General features: G+C 37.4%; 3 protein-coding genes across 21 annotated transcripts in view; 1 reads left to right on the top strand and 2 right to left on the bottom strand.

Annotated features, from left to right (window-relative positions):
- The window catches only part of picalma (phosphatidylinositol binding clathrin assembly protein a), a 59,747-nt gene extending 54,835 nt beyond the window's left edge, over positions 1-4,912 (top strand). For 16 of the 17 annotated variants that reach the window (XM_049468519.1, XM_022681371.2, XM_049468520.1 and 13 more), the window contains 3 exons: positions 873-977; positions 1,653-1,757; positions 3,361-4,912. In XM_049468519.1, coding sequence (XP_049324476.1) covers positions 873-977; positions 1,653-1,745 — 198 coding nt within the window. In that variant the 3' untranslated portion in view covers positions 1,746-1,757; positions 3,361-4,912. The remainder of the gene's footprint in view (positions 1-872; positions 978-1,652; positions 1,758-3,360) is intronic. The other variant, XM_049468521.1, reaches the window with a different exon arrangement.
- On the bottom strand, positions 4,306-15,035 carry ccdc83 (coiled-coil domain containing 83). Of its 2 annotated transcripts, XM_049468525.1 has the most exons (11): positions 14,932-15,035; positions 14,750-14,828; positions 13,813-13,897; positions 13,078-13,246; positions 11,922-12,089; positions 11,024-11,115; positions 10,867-10,935; positions 9,209-9,318; positions 9,002-9,078; positions 8,149-8,327; positions 4,306-5,726 (listed from the first exon to the last, which is right to left on the bottom strand). In XM_049468525.1, exons 2-11 carry the CDS (start codon positions 14,779-14,781, stop codon positions 5,571-5,573), a joined length of 1,137 nt encoding a protein of 378 aa, XP_049324482.1. In that variant the 5' UTR covers positions 14,782-14,828; positions 14,932-15,035; the 3' UTR covers positions 4,306-5,570. The 2 variants fall into 2 exon arrangements, with proteins under 2 accessions (XP_049324482.1, XP_049324483.1); XM_049468526.1 differs by lacking the exon at positions 13,813-13,897 and having other exon boundaries at positions 14,750-15,011.
- Positions 15,036-20,497: 5,462 nt separating this feature from the next.
- Positions 20,498-22,281, bottom strand: part of fez1 (fasciculation and elongation protein zeta 1 (zygin I)) — a 29,488-nt gene continuing 27,704 nt past the window's right edge. For both annotated transcript variants that reach the window (XM_007231120.4, XM_007231121.4), the window contains exons 9-10: positions 21,705-21,770; positions 20,498-21,381 (exon numbers count right to left, since the gene is read on the bottom strand). In XM_007231120.4, coding sequence (XP_007231182.2) covers positions 21,365-21,381; positions 21,705-21,770 — 83 coding nt within the window. In that variant the 3' untranslated portion in view covers positions 20,498-21,364. The remainder of the gene's footprint in view (positions 21,382-21,704; positions 21,771-22,281) is intronic.

Genomic DNA, 22,281 nt, shown 5'->3' with positions numbered 1-22,281 from the left:
TTTCCAGAGGGCTGTGTTTACACTGGCAGGTGACAGGCAATTATTAATTTCCTATTGGATGGTGCGAACCATGCATGCAGAATGCAGAACCATGTGAAAGAGTATAGTCCCTTTTAAATCCTACAGCTACGTTAATGAACATTTAGTATGTAAACATTTACACACTTTACTCATTTGCTAAATCTAATAGATGATAGCTAATATGATAAGTATTACATCCATTTATTATTAGTAGTAGTTGTTGTCATAATAGTTAATCATAATTCACCTCAAAATATTTATGCTCCCACTTTAGTTTAATTTTTTTATTTTTAGGCTGTGGTCAATCTGCTGTGGTGGGAGGCAGCTAGACAAGCTAGTGCATGTAGATGCAGGTTCATATTCTCTGTTTACACCTGGTCACTTAATGTAACTAGTGTCTGGATTGTATTCTAATGAAATTTTAACCACATGAGTTTACACTTGTTAACCAGCTTGAAATCTGATTTCTGTGTGGAACAGAATTTTGATCATTACATCATAGCCTATTAGTACCTGTTGTGTTAAAACAAGCAAAAATTGTGTTTACACTTCTTTAATATGATTCAATTGCATCTTGTACAAATCTGATCACTTTAACCACTTTAGTACGTAGTCTCTGTTTAAATGCATCTTTGGTGTGTTTACACTTGCATAAACAATCCTGATAAAGTGGCCAGGTGTAACTGAGGACATGGAACCTTTGTAGCAGATGTCACAATACCTATTTTAAAAGTGATTGAACATTTAGGACAGATTAGATTTATTAGTTTATTTTTTTCAGTGCTGGTTGAGGTCTTTTTTGTTTTAAGCAGACACTGACACTTCTTTTGCTTTGTTGTTTGTCTCTCCAGCCACCACAGATGGCCCCAATGGCCATGATGACGCAGCCCACCATGATGTACACGCAGCCTGTGATGCGGCCGCCTAACCCTTTCGGCCCAGTCTCAGGAGCACAGGTATTATCCGTGATCTCTACTGAGTTAACCTCAGTTTATAGCTTGGCCTAATCGGCTCCTTTGAGTATATTTTGGAAAATCTCCACAAAAATGGACAGCAGTAGAATGCTGATGCATCTTTGAACATCTTTTGGATGCTTCTCCTGGATCTCTGTGGAAAAGTGGCATGTTCTGATGTATAGAATTCTATTCCAGGAGCAATAGTAATTCTAGATCATTAGAAGCTTTGTTCAGAAAGCACTTGGAATCTCATGCACCTCCTCCATGTTCCATAGTAGTGCTCTTCTAAACATTGCTAGCATGGACAAATTGAAATGTCTTTTTTTTTTTTTTTTTTTTACGGGATACGCATTCTGTTTTGGCTTATAAAACAAAGCACTGTATTTGGAATGCATATCCTGGTCCAGTCCAATCATGCCTCATAGCATAGCATAGCATGTGTAGTATGCTAGTGCGCAGTGTGGGACGAGAGAGAGAAGAGGGGTTGGGGGTATTGCTGGGTCAAACTTTGTCTTATAGAAGAATCTGCTTATAGACAGCCCTGTTTCTGATTCTGAAACTGACCTGCTGCTCCACTCTCCAGCCGCTGTGGCTCTGTGGTGTTCCTTCTCTGTTGTGTGTGTTCCTGTGCGTGTGTGTGTGGACTCCTTCACACTCTTATTCTCTCTGAACTAGCCCTCGGCTGCCTCTAGTCCCTCCAGTCAGAGTCCTCTCAGGCCTCCAGGACAGGACCCCTTTGCACAGCTCTCTCTCAAGGATTTCCTTTAGAGACTCTCTTAGGTACAGCATGCCTGGGCAATGTGATGTGTGTATGTGCTGCATGCAGATTCATAGCGCTAACTAACAAGTGCGCTTGTATTAATTTAGCCTTTTTGCTATCTACACCTTCTGTGTTTCTCCTCGTTTATCCCCTACTTATTACTGACTTTCTCAGTTTACTCACCTTTTTATAAACACAAAAAATGACTGCACCCAGAAGGAATCAACCCACAGGAATTAGTCCCACAGCGTCACATATCTAGAAGACTTGGGGTCATGTTATGCGATGCAATTTCTTACAGCGCCAAAAATTACAACGCCAATTTCTTACAATGTCAAAAAGTACAACGCCAGTTTCTTACAACGTCAAAAAAACTTTGGTCTTCTGCAGAGGTGTCAAATAATGAAGCACAAATATGTTGTTAATTTACTTGGTATCTTTTTCAGACAACCGCTTACATTTAAACACAATAATAATATGATTTCTACTGTTTACATTTAAAAAATTAATTTCAGCTTGTTTTCATTCAGGCTTCACATTGTTCAAATCCCTAAAAAAAACCTATCCAGATATATTTACCGAAATAAATTAACTTTTTAATGATGTTCTATTTTTTGAGATGTACCTGTTTGTCATGACCAGCCTTTTCAGGCAGAAATGTATGGGATGCTATTATACTGCAAAATCTGCAGGAATGGCATTGAATGTTCAAGCGGCATGGTTTATATTATTGCATAATAACATTAGGAGCCTCTAGAACCCCAAACAGTCATTTTTTTTGTTCCTGGGGACTTTGGTCTTCCTTCTAAATAGCACTGCAACCTGACATTTCCTTCTGGGGTGCAATTATTTTTTGATGAATGTGAACTTTATGAGTCTTTGGAACAGTATACTGCATATGTAGCCTTATTTGTAGGTTTTCTAGTGTGACGAATGTGGTTTTTAGTTGTAACTGATGTTCTCAGTTACTGTTCATTGCATCATAATGTGATTAGTGTCGCTCCATGTGGTTTGACCACTGTGCAGTTATATTATCAATCATTGCCTACTTTGCCTATGATTTCACTTCATCAAACAGCTCTGAGTTTTGAAGTTCAATCAGATTGAACAAGCTGATTCAGAGACTACACAATCATCATTACCCTCGAACAGACACATCCATTTTCCATTAGTTATCAAGTGTCAAAAAAAGCAAGTTCTTTATGTGAGAAATAGTGAACAAAAGGTATTTTACATACAGTAGAACAAAAGGTATTGCCCATAATGTAAAACCTTCATGTCACATGACTGCTTTGGCTTGTCTCAGGTAAACCCAGAGTTTTCCCATGATCTGATTACCCAAGTGCATGTAACTGTGTTGATTGTATTACTGACAAAATGTGATTTTCTGCAGTTGTCAAATTAAAAAGTGCATGTAACCACATTCATTGAGGCGCTAACTTTAGTGTGACTAAGCAAATTACACAGATCTAATAAACAGGTTTTGTTACAGGGATACAGTGATGGGTGTAAACGGGGTGTTTTTGATTTCTCTGCCATTTATGTTCACTGCTCCAATTCAGGCAGCTCTAACCTAAAACAGTTGAACCGCTGGTTAACGTGAGTTTTGTCTTCCTGTTCCAGATGCAGTTCATGTGAAGCAGCAGCAGTGCGTGTGCACTCCCAGAGGACGAATCGAATCACACAGCAGCTGATCTTAAACCTTTAATCTGTCCCCCAGTTCACTGTATGACTCCAGCAGAAGAACGTGGCCCCAGTACCGGCTCTTACAGGACGCAGGGTTGAGAGGTGTTTGGGTGGGGTGAAGGGTGGGAGTGGGGGGTGTGTATGGTGAGGGACATCAGGCAGTCTGGCGAGTGTTTTTGTAATTTGTCTAACAGTAACAGAGCTGCAGTTGTTTTCCCCGTACAGAACTGAATTCAACAGACACACACAATGGGTTATTAGTGGAGAGGTAGGGGGAGGGAGGAGGAGGAGTCTTTGAGACCACAGTCGGGGATTGACGCACAGCTTCACGTTCTACTCTGGGAAGGGAAAGAGAAGGGGTGGGTGGGGGTGGGAGTTATTTCTTTACCCGATCAGAAATCATGCATTATGTAATTTAACCACCAACATTTAAATATGCTGACTTGAGTTTGTACTATGATTTTTATTCTTTTTTTTGTTTGTTTGTTTGTTTTTCATTTGCAGTAGACATTCCTTGTGTATTGTTTGTATTTATTTATGAGTTACCCGCTGAGGACATGATGGAAAACAAAAAAATAATTACTTTATTGAGATCTATGGAGGAATGTGCTTTTATGGGTATGAGTGTAGAAATGGATTTTGACTGAGTGACTGAGTTGAGAAAAATTATGGTAATATAAAATAAAAAGGGGGTGGGGAGTACACCACCTCTGAAAACTGAATTATATAACACTAAGTGTTGTTTGAACCCCATTTCTCATCTGGTGCAATTCTACATAGCTTGAAAACAACTCGCCCACTCCCTCCCGACCCTGTATTCACAGGGGGAAAATGGGAGGGATATATACAATTAGGTCCACATAGTCGATTCTGTGCCTAGAGTTGTTTTTTTTTTTTTGTTTTTTTTTTCCTTTGTTTTTGGCAAGGGAACCATTTATCAGACTAGCATCACTACATTTGTGATTCTGCAGCGCTGCATCGGGGAGGAGCTGTGTCGCTTTACGCTTGGCATGTCATTATTTTACATTGACGAATTATACGGCTGCCTTTTCCAACCTGAATGTCCGGAGTTGCCTTCATGCTTGGGCCATCTTTCCCTACACAGGCACTAGAGGGCACCCTTTGCTGAAGCAGGAGCACAGGGAACGGCACACGCGTAAGCACAGACAGGCATGCGTGTGAAGGTGTTACGGGTCGCCATCATCAGGGTGGGTTCGGTAGTGTCTTTGTAAATTAGAAGTAGTTGCAGTAGAACAGGAGATGGAGAAGCACTGTTGATCGGTGCTTTCTGTAAATAATCCCGGACCCTGTCCAGTAGAGGAGCATGTGAAGGATGGTCCCAATATGAAGGTGATTCTATCCATTGATTTAGCATATTTGCTGCATTTGTCCCTGCAGATTCTATTTTTGTTTATATATATAAAAAAAAATGTATGTGAGCAGAATTTGATTGATTTTCAAATAAAAGAGCAGCTTCCACAAAAGTGAATTGGCTCCTAATGTTTGTTTATTCACAAAATTAGCTAGAGGTGATGAGGTGCCGTTGCATATTTGTGCACTCCCTGGGGGTGTCCCGATTCTTGTTAGGGCTACATGGCCCTTCAAACGTTGACTTTTCAGAGGCACACTCACAACAGAGGGATAAGAGATTTATTGGCAATATGGCGGCACAAGCGACTAAAGAAACTCTTGAATAAAGCATTTAATTTTGTATAAATTATGACCATTCCAGCTTAAATGGTGCAACAAATTGGCAACATTTAAGGTGGAACATAAAAATAAAAGTTAATAAAAGATAAATCAGTTGGCAATCAGAGAGGAATTAACAATATTGGATGATAATAATTAATTGCTGCACTGTTTGCCCCCATTCCTCAAGACACATGATGCCCTAAAGTTAACTAGTTAGTCAGCAGCTAGGTTACTGAACTTAAGAGCTTTACTTCTATAGCTATACCTGTATGGCTTGTCCCGATTCTTAGGGGGAGGATTTCACCCTTTACCCTTATAACTCTGCTTTAAGGGGTAGTGGTACAAAAGAGAAATGGAATTGGGCCTTTATGCACCAAAGATTACGAAGAAAAGTTGTTGCATGTGCCAAAAATGCAGTTGTGCCATTTTTAATGGGTTTAACTTTGTGTAAATGCTTATTGAAACCTGTTGCGGATGATGCGTGTGATAAGAGACTGGGAAGTTGAGGTATTTAAATCCTGATGGTCGTTGATTAACGGATGTAGAGTCATGGCCTGGCCTGCCACTCTCAGCAGCTGCTGCTGCTCCTGGAGGTATGGATGCTCTGACTCCTGCACACAGAAAGGTGCACTGTCAAACTGTTTGTGAATGCACCAAGTTGCACACTTTCTGCTACTTTGAGTTGCTCACATTGCTGAGACAGATGTGAAACTGCACACACAGTTTGTCTACAGCGATTTCCTGTAGAAAAGTATTGTTGAATTGTATAATAGGACACTGGAGCAGATACACATAAACCTTTTGACACAATACGTAATGCCAGGCATGGGCTAGAAGTGGATAAAGCCTAATCATTCAATTGTAAAGCAGTGGGGAAAAACTGTTCTCTAGATTGATGGCTCACTAAACCTCACAGCAATGCTCCAAAATCTAGTGAAAACCTTTCCTGGAGAGTAGAGACAGTTACTTCCACAAATGCAGGAGAAACACATTTTAATACTCCTGATTTCAGAAGAAACAATGAATGATAAGGTGTCACAACACTGTCCATTAAGTGCAACACTTGTGCAGGATTCTACTTTGGCCTCAAAAACAAGGAGAACGACTGTTCATGGAAACTCTAAGCCCATCTGTATTCTTACCACTGCCTAGCAGGAGGAACTGGAATAAGGGAGGGGAGGGAATACAGATGCTTTCTTAGTTTTTTTTTTTTTTTTTTTTTCATAATCTGATTTTTGGTCTATATTTTTTCTATTTTTTAAACTATGTTCTCAGTTATTAGTTATCTGTTACCAGTTACTGTAACATCAGTTAAAAGTTCTGATTGTTTGAAGAAATTCAAGTGATTGTATACATAGCCTAGACTTTGTGTCCAAGTGGTAATGGGCACCCACTGCTTCTAATGCATGCCTGCATTCATTCATCTGCTTTAACCGTTTCAGACCTAAATAATGTTCCAGTGACAGAAAATTATATGAATGCTGTTTTCTGTCTATAATGCACACACAAAAGGACTCTTAATGTATGAACTATATAAAAAAATATTTAATTTATTTTCCATGTCCATTGCATTGCATGCCTATTAAACATTTCTGTTTTACCCATATATTTAATAATAACTTTTTTTTTTGCAAACCACCTAATAATAATAATAATAATCCATTTTAATTGTAATGCACTTTACATTTCAAAGAAATCTCAAAGTGCTACAGTGAAAATAAAATCAGAAACAAACTTTTAGGAACAAGTGGATAAAAACAACCAAACTTTCACACATCTACCTGTAAACAGTAGAATGAACATCACAAAAAATTAGGGAAAAAGTTTTTTTCCACTACAGTGGGTGGGGCTAATCTACTGTTTTGTTGGCTTGCAAACTTTTTATTGGTTGGTTCATGGTCTATTGTAATGGACAACAGGTCTCAATTAAAGGAAAAAAAATACATAATGTCCATAGATGTAATAGATGCAGGGTCTGAAAGGGTTTAGATGCACCACTTGCTAACACAGATGTGCAAACACACACACACACACATACAGCCTGTCTAATACCTGTAGAGAACTACTGCAAATATAATGTGCACCATGCAGAATGAGAGGCTTCAATACTTCTAGGATGAGTTTGGAAGTTGAGGATGAGATCAGATAAGGCAAGGGTGTCCAAACTTTTTTTGTTGGGGGCCAGAAGGAGAAATATATTTGAAGTCACGGGCCACAGACTCTGTAATAAAACAATGAAATATAATACTTTTTTCCTGATTATTACATTTACACACCATTTTACTTGACTTACTATCTTTATCTTTGAAAGTGTTGTGTGAACTAAGATTTTTCAAATTGATGTTTAATTTCATGATGTCTCTTAATATTAAACTCCTTAATTACAGCAACTTTTGGACTCTTTGGCCTGTTTTTCTGCGTTAGAAATGCGCACTCTCTCCGCTTTTAGACTCTTTGCCTCGTTTTTCTGAGCTAGAAATGCGCACCCCCTCTGCTTTTAGACTCTTTTGCCACGTTTTTCTGCGCTAAAACTGTGCACCCTCTCCGCTTTTAGACTTTGGCCCGTTTCTGACACCTAGCGTTCAAACTTTAAATCTTATATTATAAAAGCCTGCTTAACAGCGGGCCAACTTTCATTCTATTTCTAAAATACCTCGCGGGCCGCTCCAAAAAAGGAAACGGGCCGCAAATGGCCCGCGGGCCATAGTTTGGACACCCCTGAGATAAGCTGTTTAGTCAACTAGTGAAAATGTAGAATAAAGCCTTTCCTGGGCAACAGAGACATTTACTCCCAACAACTGGAGGGTAGTGTTTATCTCTAGTTTATCTATTATTAATCACAATGATTTAGATTTAGATCATCTATGATTGGTCAGTGTGCTCTCAACACTTTCACAGATCTATAATGAAGGGGTCATAATTTTATCTGGTAAAAAGTGTCAGCAGTGACCTACAGAAGTGTTTCTTTTCTCTCATAATCCCAACAACCTGCAGAATTTGAATGGTTTGCGTTTTGAACGGGTAATAACTCACCCAGGGGTCGTTCCGGCTGCCAGAGAGGGGCAGGGTAAGGTCACAGGGAGAGGAGGAGCAGGAGGGCTTGCAGCTGGGATCTGTTTCATCTTTCTCCAATTCCACAGCCTGCTGCTGGTGCTTTGCCCCCCCAGCTTCCGCGGTGGAGTCAGACAGAGGAAGGGGGGCGCTTCCCGGTTCTGGAAAACACACACATCGCTACTGATGGAGAGGTGAGGAGAGATTGGTAACCGATTACCAAAGTGATGATAAGCAGTTCTGGAAGTGGTGTACAGACCACTTATATTCATTTATTATTACGGCCACTGATGCACAGATTCATATTATTATTATGACTATAGAATAATAAAAAATATGATTATTCTGGCAAAATGTGGTAAAATTCCTGATTTTTAATACTGCAATATATACAGCTCTGAAAAAAATAAGAGACCACTTAAAATAATTTTCTTGTTTCAGTTTCTTTGATTTTACCACATCAAAAATCTCTGGAATATAATTAAGAGGAAGATGGATGATCACATTTAATGATTCATTAATACAGAAATCCAAGTAATTCCAAAGGGTTCACATACTTTTTCTTGCACTTGTATCTATATAGGTACTGTATTTTTTTCTTTATATGATATCATACATTGTGATGGCCTCCTGGTCCAAAAAACTCTAAGTTGCTTAGTAGTAGTTTTGGAACATTGTTAGCAGAATATTACTAAATTATGAACTCCTTTCTTAAAAAGCAACAGGCAGGACTTTTAATTTGAAAGGTTCTGATAGTCTTTATCCAACTCCAGCTCTCTGAGTGCCACCTTGTGGTCTGCAAAGTGCATCACTACCATTGTTCCTGAAGGATCACCTGCTGTCTCTGTGAGGCTGAGGCTCTGAACACTGTGTTCCAGACTAAAGGAGACCAACTGCGTGGGAGACACATTCCTGTAAAAGAGAGAGAGGGTATGACAGAATACAGGTGAAGAATTTAACTGTTCTCAATCAGGTCCTGTTTAAAACCAGAGTCACAGATAGATCCAAATAAATAAATCCTGGTCCAACAGATTTGTCATACCTTGGAATTGGCAGATCATCAAAAAGCTGCTTCACGTGCTCTAAGTCCTCCTCCTCTATCCTTCTCATATCTGCTTCCACTACAGAGACTTCTTTACGGTAGAGAGCAAGCTGGCATGGTACATGATTACACATGAGAATCAGAGCTAAACAAATATTACCTACTGAATTATTTAAAATATATATTTTTAGGCCCCAAAATTGGGTATTTTGACTGTAAATTGCTCAGCTTTTGATCCAGCTACAGTAATAACCTGAATATGCCTAAATTACTTACATCCTATTCTTTAAAATGATACATCAAGGCAACAAATTACAAAAATAACAAAAAAGGTAAAATGACCTAAAGCAAACATTTAAACATTTAGGCACCCTGCATGGTCAGTCATTTGCAAACATACCCATTGTCAAACATACAGAATTTGGACAATGAAACTGAAACATCTGTCATTTTAGTGTGGGAGGTTTCATGGCTAAATTGGAGCAGCCTGGTGGCCAATCTTCATTAATTGCACATTGCACCAGTAAGAGTAGAGTGTGAAGGTTCAATTAGCAGCAGGGTAAGAGCACAGTTCTGCTCAAAATATTGCACACAGAGTTCAAAAGAGGACTAATTGTTGGTGCACGTCTTGCTGGAGCATCTGTGACCAAGACAGCAAGTCTTTGTAATGTATTAAGAGCCACGGTATCCAGGGTAATGTCAGCATACCACCAAGAAGGACCAACCACATCCAACAGGATTAACTGTGGACGCTGTAAGAGGAAGCTGTCTGAAAGGGATGTTCGGGTGCTAACCCGGATTGTATCCAAAAAACATAAAACCACGGCAGAATTCAATGTGCACCTCAACTCTCCTGTTTCCACCAGAACTGTCCGTCACCACAATAAATTATTGTTGTATAAAACCAGGTGTTTCAGTTTCATCATCCAACCCCTGTATATTGCAAGGTATTTGTTGCTCATTTTTGCAAAAGGCTTCTATTTAAATAAGATTCTTGGGTCGTTTTGCTGCACTTTTCTTTTGAGTTCCGTCCACAGAATGTCAGATAAGTCCCTATAGGCAAATCGAAAAAATAAATAAATAAATAAATAAACTTTACTAAAACCTAAAATGTCCTAAAAGTCTTTAATGTTTGGCTCAATAATGCACAAATGAGATTATCCTTCATGTTTCGGCAAATGCGTATGCACGGATCTCCACACTAAGTAGAGCTTTTCCTACTAGAGTTACAGTGATTACAGTGAAACCAGCTGAACTGATTGGCACTATTTGTTGTCAGTTTTTCTGTAAACAGATGTCATTTTGAACATCACGAGAACTCTCATTTATATTTCAACTAGTGGCCAATGTCCTCATATATATACTTGTACTTGTAAACGAGGTCATAGTAAAAGTTATCTGGGCACTCAAAGCTCTAGGGTTGCCCACTAGTTTGCATGGTACTCCTTTATTTTTTCCTATCCTTTTTTTTTCAGTAATTATATAAAACTAATCAGATGCTTGATTGAAATTTTATATTTGAAATTGAATTAATCTGTTTATCTTTTTAAGAATGCCTATTTGATTTTATCATCTACCTGTTCACATAAACAGGATTTAGATTTAGTTTTTTAAGAAAATGTTAATACGATGCAGAAGCATTTACTGTGTGTCTATACCTCTTCTTTAAGGAGGCTGTTCTCTTTGATCTCCTTGCACCTGAAATTATCCAGCTCTTTTACTGCATTCTGAAATAGAACAAGAGTGTCAGTGCTTGTGCAAAGCATATTTTTAGACTTCTCACACAAATGAGTATATGCGGGTATTAGTTTGTACCTTTATAGCCAGTTGTTTCTTGTTATTCATAAGCTGAGATGCCTTTCTGTCGAGTTCACTGAAGGTGGCCTCCAGACAGTGTCTACAGATTTCTAAAGTAAACAGATTTGCCTTATTTGAACAGAACTACTGAGCCTATTTTATATTAAAATATTATCTTGTTAAACTGCACTACACAGTTAACCAAGATGATCATTTGGAGTGCAATAAAACTACCTCCTAAAGTAGTTTGCGGGATCGGATCTGTTTTAAATGCATCCTGAGTGTGTTTACACTTGCATTTGTTTTTATTTTATTTTTCCCATTTTCTCCCCAATTTAGCACAACCAATTACCCAACCCACTCATTAGGACTCCCCCTATCACTAGTGATGCCCCAACACACCAGGAGAGTGAAGACTAGCACATGCCTCCTCCGATACATGTGAAGCCAGCCGCCACTTTTTTTTTTCCCGGTTCAGATACATCAGCTCACAGATGCCCTGTGCTGTGGACATCACCCTAGAAGTGATGTGGAGCAGGGCCAATTTTGCTCCCTCTGAGCGCCGGCAGCTTCATAGTGGCAGCGCTGGACCACTCAGCGCCCCTGCACTTTCATCATTGTATGGCTGTTATTGTGAAACATATCCCAGTATATATATTTTAGAGTGGAGCAATAACTGATTTTTCAAAAGTAATTTGAAAGAAAGCAGAACTGTGTCCCATGATTTTGCCATGTGGGTCCTCCAGCCACTACACAGAGTTCAGCCCCACTCACAAGATAACACCTTATGATATCTTATACAGTAGTTAGGGTTCCAAAGTTGTCTTTTGTGTAACATTATGAATAAATTTACATACTGCTTTGCCATGATTTTTGGCATGTCAATGTACAGGATGTAAAAACAGAATCTACACACCTAATCTTTCCTCAAGTTTCTTATGTTCAGAGATGAGTTCTGACTGAAGGTTGTCTATTCGCTGCTGATACTTAATTCTGTCCACATTCTTATACTGAAGCCAATACTGCTGCTCTTCTAGGTGCTGCTTACTCTGCACCTCCAGGTCATCCAGCTGCCTGTGAAACTCTGCCACACACACACAAACACACACACACGCATTAATAATAGGGGCCTGAGTCCAGCATAGTTTGCTGGTTTCCCTCCTCAAGCAACAAATGAGTTCCTCAATCAATCAGGTGGGTTTAAGCAGGCAAAGCACTAAACACACTACGCAGCTTGATTAAAGGCATGTCAGTGTGTCTTTGCTATCGTAATGATGGGAAAAGTATGCAGTGTCCGTCTTGAAACATGCAAAAGGCACGTGGTAGATTTCTTAATTAATCATGGGTGTGTAACCTGTACAGGTAACCTAGCAACGATGCAGCGCTTACAAACCAAACAGTACAGCTACAGACAGAGCAGAGTTATCTTTAACTCAAAATCTTTCAATAAACAGCGATAATGGAACTGTGGTATGATCTAGATCATACACTTGAAGTTCGTGGTATAACTTGTAATATTGGCACTCTCTATTGTGTACTATTGCTTTAATAAAACACTCAGTGTGTCGCCATTCCCTTTAAGACCCATGTGCGCTCTGATATTTGTGGATTGTTATCTTAATGGTGCTCAGCTGAGGAAACTGACCTGCTTGTTCACGCTGTGAAGGTGAAAGAGCAGGTCATTTACAGGAAAAGCAATGTTATTTTATTTTCACCTGCTTTGCCAAGATAGCAATGAACATGTGATGGTTAACTGTCAACAGGCTTTAAATCAGTCAGTGGTGCACCTGTGTTTTCCGTTGCCAAGATAGCAATATGGCAGAAATTTTCCTGAACACACCTCATTTCGAGCCCTTCAGATATATTCACAAGCGCCTTTGCTATTTAAACTATGTAGGCACAAGGCATGAAAATAGACAGTTCACAAGGTGTAAGATAGCAATGAGCATCGTGGTGCACCTTGTGCAGGTTGTAAGATAGGGCCCAAACTGTGCAGCAACAGATGACAGAGCTACTGACTTTGACTTCACATGTCTTATGGATGTCTACTATATACATATATACATACATACCTGCCATCCTTTCCTCCTCCTTATGGGTGACCTTTAGGTTGTCATTCTGGGCCTGCTTCAGCTGCTCCTTGCTCACTAACACAGTTTGCTGTAGCTCCTTCTCCTGCTTCTTTGCTTGCTCATGAAGCTTACACACACTATTCAGATGCTCTTGTCTCAACTGGTCCAGCTGCAGGACATAATCAACATTATACAACAGTTAGTTCCGACCTCACAATCTGATTGGTTGAGAAGTTTTCTAGCCGTGATAATATTTGTGATAACATCACGGCCTTCTCACACTAAACCTGTATCACTCCGCCGACGCGTTGCCGAGTAACGGCGTATATACACACAGGACAGCTTAGAATCATCAACGGCACCAGCAGCGGCATTAGCTTAGCACTGGCTAGCGCTCAACCACGGCACGCTCGCCCACAGCGCTGGCTCGTCTTTTGTGGAAAAAAGGGAAAGAAAATCGCTTGGCTAATGCCGTCTGACAACCAGAACAGTAACTTAACCAGCCAGGCTAGGCTAAGCTAAGTTAATGCTGAGCTAAATCAAGCTACACTAACCTAACCACAGTCCACAGTCCAATTTTGCTTCCAAGCTAACTTTCGTGGTGTTAGTCTGTATAAACCATACACCGTTTTGTAGTTAAGTTTCCACTGTGTCACTATGGGCCCCGCAGGGATGATCATGAATAGACTAACTAATAAAAAAGCAAGTGTAAACAAATTATATTAGCATTCTTACCAATTCAGTAAGTCTTCTGTTGTCAGTTTCTAGCTCAGTTATTATCTTCCTGAACTCTTCAGTTTCTTCTCCTATAACCTGAATTCTGGTTAAGAAATGACAAAGGTGACCACCATGTAATAACCCTCCTAAACTCCTCAAATGTACGAACATCCTTTATCCTTGGGGTCAATTTTTGGCCCTAGCAAATAGCATGTTAGCATCAAATAAGATCATGCCTAAGATAATTTATGTTTATGTAACTGTGGTTATTGAATAAACTCATGTATGGGACTGTTAGGTTAGGGCCTAAAGCACATGGAAGTATTTTTTTTTTTTAATTTTTTAAAAATTGCATGTTACAGACACTTTAATATTATCCAACACAAATATGCCTATAATGTTAATATTTCTTATGTTTTTTTATAGGCTACAGCGAAAATCGCCCAGGGTCAAACTGACCAAATTGTGTCAAACTGAACAAAATGTGTAGAGGACATTGATCAAATTTATACATTCCATAATGCTCCTCTATTTCAGAAACTTCAGATTCTCTCTATTCGTAAAATTAAAAAATAAAATATTTCAAATATGTTATTATTTCTAAACTATATTCAAATGATGGAAATATCCTAAAGCAATTAATAAATGACTTTATTACAAATTAAGAGATTCATCAATACTCGACTCGGCACTTATGCCTGCATGTTTTTTTGTTTTTTTTTAAGCAAACATAAAATTCTAAAACATTTTAAAAACATATTAGTTAGCTATAATTCTGATGTTATATTTTCTTGGTTGTACTAATAATAACATTATATTAAAAACATATTATATAAAATTGTCAAGCATTTTGTTTAGATGTTAGCTAAATTAAATAATTGAAAGGAGAGTTAAATTAATCATAGCAAAATTAATCATACTATATGAATGCAAAAAATATATTAAATGAACTCACTGAAATTGTATATACGCCTCTGCCACAGTCATTTTGTCTTCTTGAGGTCTACTCTTCCTAATTTTCAGTCCAATATAATCTATAAAAATGTAAAAAAAAAAAAAAAAAAAAGTTCAGTTATTAGTAACATTTAAATCACATTTTAACCGTTTCTTTGTTTAAATCACTGATGTATGACTAACTTAAAATGAAAATAATATTCCCGCTGTAAAAGAGTCTCTCTCTCTCTCTGTTGTTTTTGCCTGAACATATACCCAGGTTTGCTGCTATAGAAACCAGAGCAGATGTACTTTAATGAACTAGTCTGTAGGGGGAGACATACTACCAAAAAATATATATATATTTTTTTTCCTTTTGTCATCATTTTTTCACCCTGCATTACTGTTGAAACATTGTAATTTCTACAAAAAATAAACGGAAAACACGACTATCTTTTTAAGCCTATTAAACTTTGCTAATTATAGGTAACTGTTTGAGTAAAATTTACATTGTTGTTTTATTCTATAAACGACAAACAAAATTTCATCCAAATTCCAAATAAAAGTATTGTCATTTAAAGCATTTATTTGAACAAAATGAGGAACGGCTGAAATTACAAAAAAGTAGCAGAGCTTTCAGACCTCAAATAATGCGAAGAAAACAAGTTCATGTTCATAAAGTATTAAGAGTTCAGAAATTAATATTTGGTGGATTAAACCTGTTTTTTAATCACAGTTTTCATGCATATTGGCATGTTTTCCTCCACCAGTCTTACACACTGCTTTTAAATAAATTTTTGATTTAAATTTTAAAAATTCAACATCCACAACAATCAATAAAATCTTCTGGCAAAAGCAGATCTGAAATCAGTCACAACCAGGGGCGTAAGAGCAAAGCTGGGCCCTGTAAACTCTCAATGTCAGTGGCCCCCTATCCATGCCAGTACACAAGGAACATGAGTGGAAAAAAATCAGGTTAAAACACCTGCAGGTGTGTTTTATTTTGTGCTTATGTTTTTTTTTGTTGTTGTTGTTGTTTTTTTTTTTTTTTTTATCTTTTGGTTTAGTTTATGTGCACAGTTAGCACTGTTATAGCTGAGGTTGTGTCTAAATGTGTGGTAGATGCTACACCTGTGTCATCTCAGCTGCGGTTACCTAGAGAGGAGGTGTCGCGGCTAATGAGGCAGGAAGACGTGAAGGCGGACATATATGCAGGTAAGATGGAAAAATAAATAAACAAAGAAACAAGCAGTGTTAATTTTGACAACAAATTTTGATTTAATTTTAGTCATAGTTTTGTGAGGAAAATAGCATTTAGTTTTAGTCATAATTTAGTCATTTGAAATGTTTTTAGTTTTAGTCGACTAAATATCATAAGAATATAGTCGACTAAAATTACATTCAATTTAGTCGACTAAAATTTAAAGGGTGTTTCAGCAGTTCCCTTTAATTATTAACTAAACACTTATAAAAGTTAAACATTTATTAACCTGTTGTGTAATATTGTTAATGTTTGAATGTGAAATATATTTATATTTGATTTAATGAATATTATTATTGTAGGTATGTGACTATAAATATTTTACATTTAAAATTTCGTTCTAAAAATCAGGTCATAAAACATCCGAATGGTTAAATCATAGTTTGAACAGAGCTGTAGACGCAAAAGCACAGCTTTTAAAGGATCTAGTTTTATCTGCAGCAGTAACCCAGCACACCTACTGTAGCTGTATTCCAAAAATGAGCTCAGAATCACACACACACACACGCGCGCGCGCGTAGAGATGCTCTCAGGATGTACAGAGAGACTTCATGAGTTAAAGTAAGAAACTTGTGAGAAAGTGCTGTAAGAAACTTTACACAGAGATTCACTTATTTTATTGTTTTATTTTTTTTCTATTGAGTTTCTTTCTGATCTGTTCCTGCTGTAACACTAGCTATATGTTTTACACTGTGGGATTAAATCAGATCAGATTATCTGATCTTAATTAGTGAGTTCAGTATCAGTAACATTAACTTTACAGAACAGCCGAGTCTTTTAGTGCACAGCCGAGTTAAACACCATCAGCTCATGAAATAAGATTAGCTTTAAAATGCGGATCTCTGCAGGGAGATCTGTGTGACTCTGATCTGCAGAAGCTGAAAGATTAATGGTGTTTTTTTTTTTTTTTTTTTTTACCGGAGATGGAGTCGCTCAACACAGTTTAAGCGTATCTTGTTTTTCTCGACTTCAAAGGAGAAATATATCTCCTCTCTCTCTCCCTGCTGAACACTGTCGAGTTAACTTCCAGTCGAGTTTCGTAAGTAACGACTGTTTAATTCCCGGGTTTTGTAACTAACCGCGCTGCGCTACTGCAGGAGAGACGGGTACTGATTGGATAAGTACCCCGCTTGTCCCGCCTCTCCAACTTCGCTAAAGTAGCAGTGATTGGATCTTTTCGTAACTGTTCCCTACCTTTCACAGAACTAAATCAGTTCTGATTGGATGTCGTGCCTGCCGAACATTTTCGACTCGTTTTTATTCGTTGATGAGAATGTCAGTTAATTTCGTCTCGTATTTATTTTTTTTAATACTGTTTTTATTTAGTTATCGTCTCCTTTTCGTCTTGAAAAAAGCTTCGTTGATGAAAACTATGACGAATATTTGTCGTCAACGAAATTAACACTGGGAACAGGGAACAAAGAAATAAACCAAAACAAACGAAAGATAATCATAAGAACAACAGGGAGGCTAACAAACAAAAACAAGGAACTAAAACAAGATACAAATAAACTAAACGGGGCAAGGAACATAAACGAAGGAAATAAGCAAGAAATCTACACAGAGATAAACTGAACAAGGAACTAGGGCTAAGAACGAATACACGCAGAACCTACAAAACAACAGGAGAAGGTGCAAAGACCAACAAACAAAGACTGAGACACTAGGACTATACAGGAAACAACTGGGGCTAGTGGGCGGAGCTACAATGAACACAGGTGAATGGAAAACTACTGGGGAAGAAACACAGAGGAGAACGGGTCACGTGGGGAACATACGCTGAAAAACATGAGAACAGACAGGAAACAGGGCAAAGACGTGACAGGAGGAGTGGGATGATCATTTTTTCTAAATCTTATGATTTAAAAGGAAGTCAGGTCAACAGTTATATCCAAACCCAACTAATGACTGAATTTATGTAATGATCACTGAACACTTTATTTTTCAAATATATAAACATTTTGATAACAAAAAAAGTACACAGAAACTATTTGTCTATTTTTAATCTAGTAAACGCATATAAAAAAAAATACATGTTTTATTCTAATGTATATATTTATTTTTTTAACTGTTAATCCATTAGTTTGATTTGTTCTTTAAATCAGGTCTGAGCCAGGACACACATTTTCTCATGGCCATTAAGTCGCTATAAGCACTTTTATAGAGCACAAACCAAATCAAAACCATGTTTTAAATAGTTTTAAAAACGCATTTAAACATACATGCCAAGTGAATTTAGGAGCGTTTTCACGAAACTGAGGAAGAACATAACAACTACATTTATAAAAGTTACTACAATAAAATAAAAGATCAGAACAGCACAGAATAAATAAGGTCGCAAAAATGCCCACACTTCCAAAAGTACTAATTGGTCTCATATTCTAATTTTATAAAACACTGATTTTTGGGTTTTCACTGGCTGCAAGCCATAATCATTAGCAATAAAATAAATATATGCTTAAAATAGATCACTCAGTGCCTAACACATCTGTATAATATATGAGTTTCACATTTTGAACTGAATTACTGAAATAAAGTAACTTTTCAGTTATTTTTTTTAGATGCACTAGTATATTTGTTCTCAGTAGCAAAACATTTGACATTATTTTGTGTAGAATAAATAACATTTTATAAAATTGTAAAGTGTAAAAATTCTAGTAAAACATCTCCTTCCAAAATTAGTACAAAAATTAGTAATGATTCAAAGCTGAGTGGCAGAAAGAATACTGTAAGGGTATGCCAAATTAAAAAATGATTGAGTAAGATTTTACCAGACAGAGGGCGGAGAATACCCACCTTATACTGTGTCCCGTGGTTGTTAGACACTAGAGGGCGCTCCTGAGTTAACCGAATGGCTCCTGCCATCACATCACCATCCAGTCAGATCAGAGTAACAGAAACGCTAGCGCCAAGATTCACAAAAACGTTTGTTTTATTATTTAAAAACGGAAATATAAAGGTAAGATTTCTTAGCTGTTTAGCAAAACCCTTAATTCTACTGTCTGTAGTTAAAAGACTTTTTCAGATAATTAGTTAGACATTACTTTAATTTTAGCTCCATCCACTTCCATGCGTTTAGGACTCCCCGTGGGCGCCCTCTAGCGCTTACAGTCATTTTCTCATATAAACGGGGTAAATAAGTAAGCAGGCTCTTAATGAACTGGATCTGAGGTTGTGGGCCCATATCAGAAAATTACTGCAAACGCAAGAGACACTGCCCATTTTCTGAGACACTGATTTTTTTTCATTAGCTTTAAGGCATAATCATCAACAATAAAATAAATAAACGCTTAAAATAGGTCACTATGTGTGTAATGCATCTATATAATATATACGTTTCACATTTTGAACTGAATTACTGAAATAAAGTAACTTTTTAACGATGTTCTATTTTTTGAGATGCACTAGTATTGGCTGGACAGCGTTAGTGGAGATTATTACAGGGTAAAATAATGAGCGAGTGTTTTTAGTGGCGCGCGGTGGGCAGTCTGTTATCAGAGCGCGTGCCTTAAAAGAGCAACACCGCGCACCCGCAGAACACAGAAGACCCGAACACCAGAGTCACAGTTCCTCATACCCCAATCATCTCCTGACTCTGATACAGACAGGATATTATGCTGTGACTGATTTCAGATCTGCTTTTGCCAAAAGATCTCAGTGCATGGGGCATGGCTTATTTTAGTGAACTATTGTGGTTTGATTGATTGTTCAGGATGTTGAATTTTTTATTTAATTTAAAAAAGTAAAATATATATATATATATATATATATATATATAAAATATACAGTAGTATTAGTCAGTATAAATATTATATATTGATTGTTTAGGATGTTGAATTTAAACATTTTAAAATTAATGATTTATATATAGTACAGTAGTATTAGCCAGTATAAATAAAATGTATGGCCATTTAAAGCAGAGATTCTCAACTGGGTGGCGGGGTGTTCTGTGTGGGTTGCGGACAGCTTGTAAAAAATGAATACATATGAAAAATTAAAAATTAAAAAAAAAAATTCTCATCTGATTTCGTGCTGGTCTTTTATAACGGGAAAAAAGAGACAGAGAGAGTTTCTTACTAGTGTACTTAGAATGCAGACATATGCAGAGAAATCTTATTTATTTTGTGAAGTTTTAATATTTTATTTTATTGTAGTAAATTTTATACATGTAGCTGTCATCATTGATTAAAAATTAAATTTTAGAGGTGGGGAGGCTTGTATTACAGCAATATTACAGCTAAAATACAACCTAGAAGCTTTCATTTTCAATGATTTTTAAATTTAAATTTTCAAATTTTAATGGTGATGAAATGTAAAATGCTAATTCAAAAGGCAGAAGGTTGAGGACATTAAACATTAAATGTTGTTTTAACAATAAAAAAACAACAACACACATTACTTTAACCATATTTAAACCACATTTCTATGTTAAAGGTCAGTTGTGTGCGAGCTGCGGACCAAAACATATATATACACATCAGATAAAAGAAGAAAAACAAGTACACAGTGTTTTTCCACAGGGTTCGACATTTATTTGAACTTTGACTCCAGCCATACTTTGCTTTCCTTCATGCCCCTTAGTAAACAAGAAATATATACATAAAAGATATGAGTGTAATATGGCATCATAAATGACAGTTACTCTAACTCTCGTAAGAAATTACATGGTTTAAAAAAAATATATATTGATGATGATATCATCAAAACAAACGGTTAATGGTCAAAAAATAATACATACATAAACAAAAAGTAAAAAACAAAATCTCAGGTTGTCATCATGGATACCCCCATAAATTGGCATTAATGGTGAACATTAAAGCATGCTAGCTGCTGAAATGAAGCCACGATACTAAAACAGCATAAAGCAGAAGGATGAGAAGACGGATGGATAGACTAGTTGAAAAAGTGCACAAACGATTCATCTAGGCTTGACCATGTCTCTACGTGATGTCCCTCAGTACACCTGCTGACCTGAATGGATGAGAATGAAAGGAAGCGCCCTCACGTGGGCTTAGCTAAAAAAAAACCAGGAGAAGAATAGAGAATACCTGATCAGAGACTGAGACGGATTTCGTATTTACCTGTTCCCCTATTAACATGCTCCGTATGGCTTTTGGCCCATTGTAAAGTACACTGTAAAAAAGGTGGAAAGCACCAGGCGCTGCTGTACTGGCCTTGTGGATATGTGCAAGCGCAGGAAGGACAGTGAGATGAGCTGGATTAGCTAAGCGAAGGGAGGATGGTTAGATGTCAAGGGTCCCTCGTTGATAATGGGTCGGGAGCTCATGCAGTTGGGACTGGAGCACAGAGAGAGAGGGGGATGAAGACCACCAGCCTTCCTCACAGTCCCAAAGACAGGAGAACATACAGAGCAGTTTACGTAGGACACAGAACTGGAAAACACAAATTACACAAAATTACACAGCAGTCACAAACACATGACGCATTACAGTGTTCTGATTGGCTGCTGTCTGAAAGCAGTCTGGATTAATACAACACTCCTTATAACTTCAAATCCTGGCGAGGCTAAACTGATGCAGTTAAACTGCCTATATGATGTCCATAATATACAATGTCTGTATATAAATTACAGATTTTCTTAGAGCTGTACATCTAATCCAATATGACAAAACATTCTGAATATCCTGTTTAAAATATATAAAAGTTGCAAAATCAATAAAATGCAGAGAAAATAAACAGCTAAATAACTTTTTACCTTTTAGTATATAGTCAGTTAGCAGAGTTGGGACTTTTTCACTGTCCTCTTTCATGGCGTACAGGACTAAAAAAAAGGGAAAAAAAAAAATGTTTATCATGTGCATTATATGTTATACATTATATATTATAAATAGGTATTATATTTCGAATTTCTAGATCTTCTTGCACAATACATATTAAAAAAAATTGAGAAGTGGGTTGGAAGATCAGTCTTGCATGACTTGAAATAACTGCCTGTGGGCATTATAAAGATGGCCTGATACTGGCCATCTGGACTTTGGTACTGGCCCATTTAAAGCACTGGATGAAACTGATTGTGTGACTACATCACGGTAAAAAATAGAGCAACTCTATGGTCAAATTTAAGCATTTCTGAAGTTGTGGCTGGTGAAAAATGGCAGAGCACGCTTCAGTTTGACTTGAACTATCCGTGCCCAAGATGACCCAAAAATCTTTTTCAGACCCAGGAACACTCTCTCTGTGGGTTTGGTACGCTTGGTAAAAGCTGTATAAAAGCTGCTTTTAAGCCCTAAGCAGTTTATAGTTTGGATCTATGGTCCTCCTGAAATAGGTGA

This window comes from Astyanax mexicanus, chromosome 20 (assembly GCF_023375975.1).
Source record: "Astyanax mexicanus isolate ESR-SI-001 chromosome 20, AstMex3_surface, whole genome shotgun sequence".
Classification (NCBI taxonomy): domain Eukaryota; kingdom Metazoa; phylum Chordata; class Actinopteri; order Characiformes; family Acestrorhamphidae; genus Astyanax; species Astyanax mexicanus.
The sequence above is the reverse complement of the archived record's forward strand: the minus strand, read 5'-3'. Positions and strand labels throughout refer to the sequence as shown.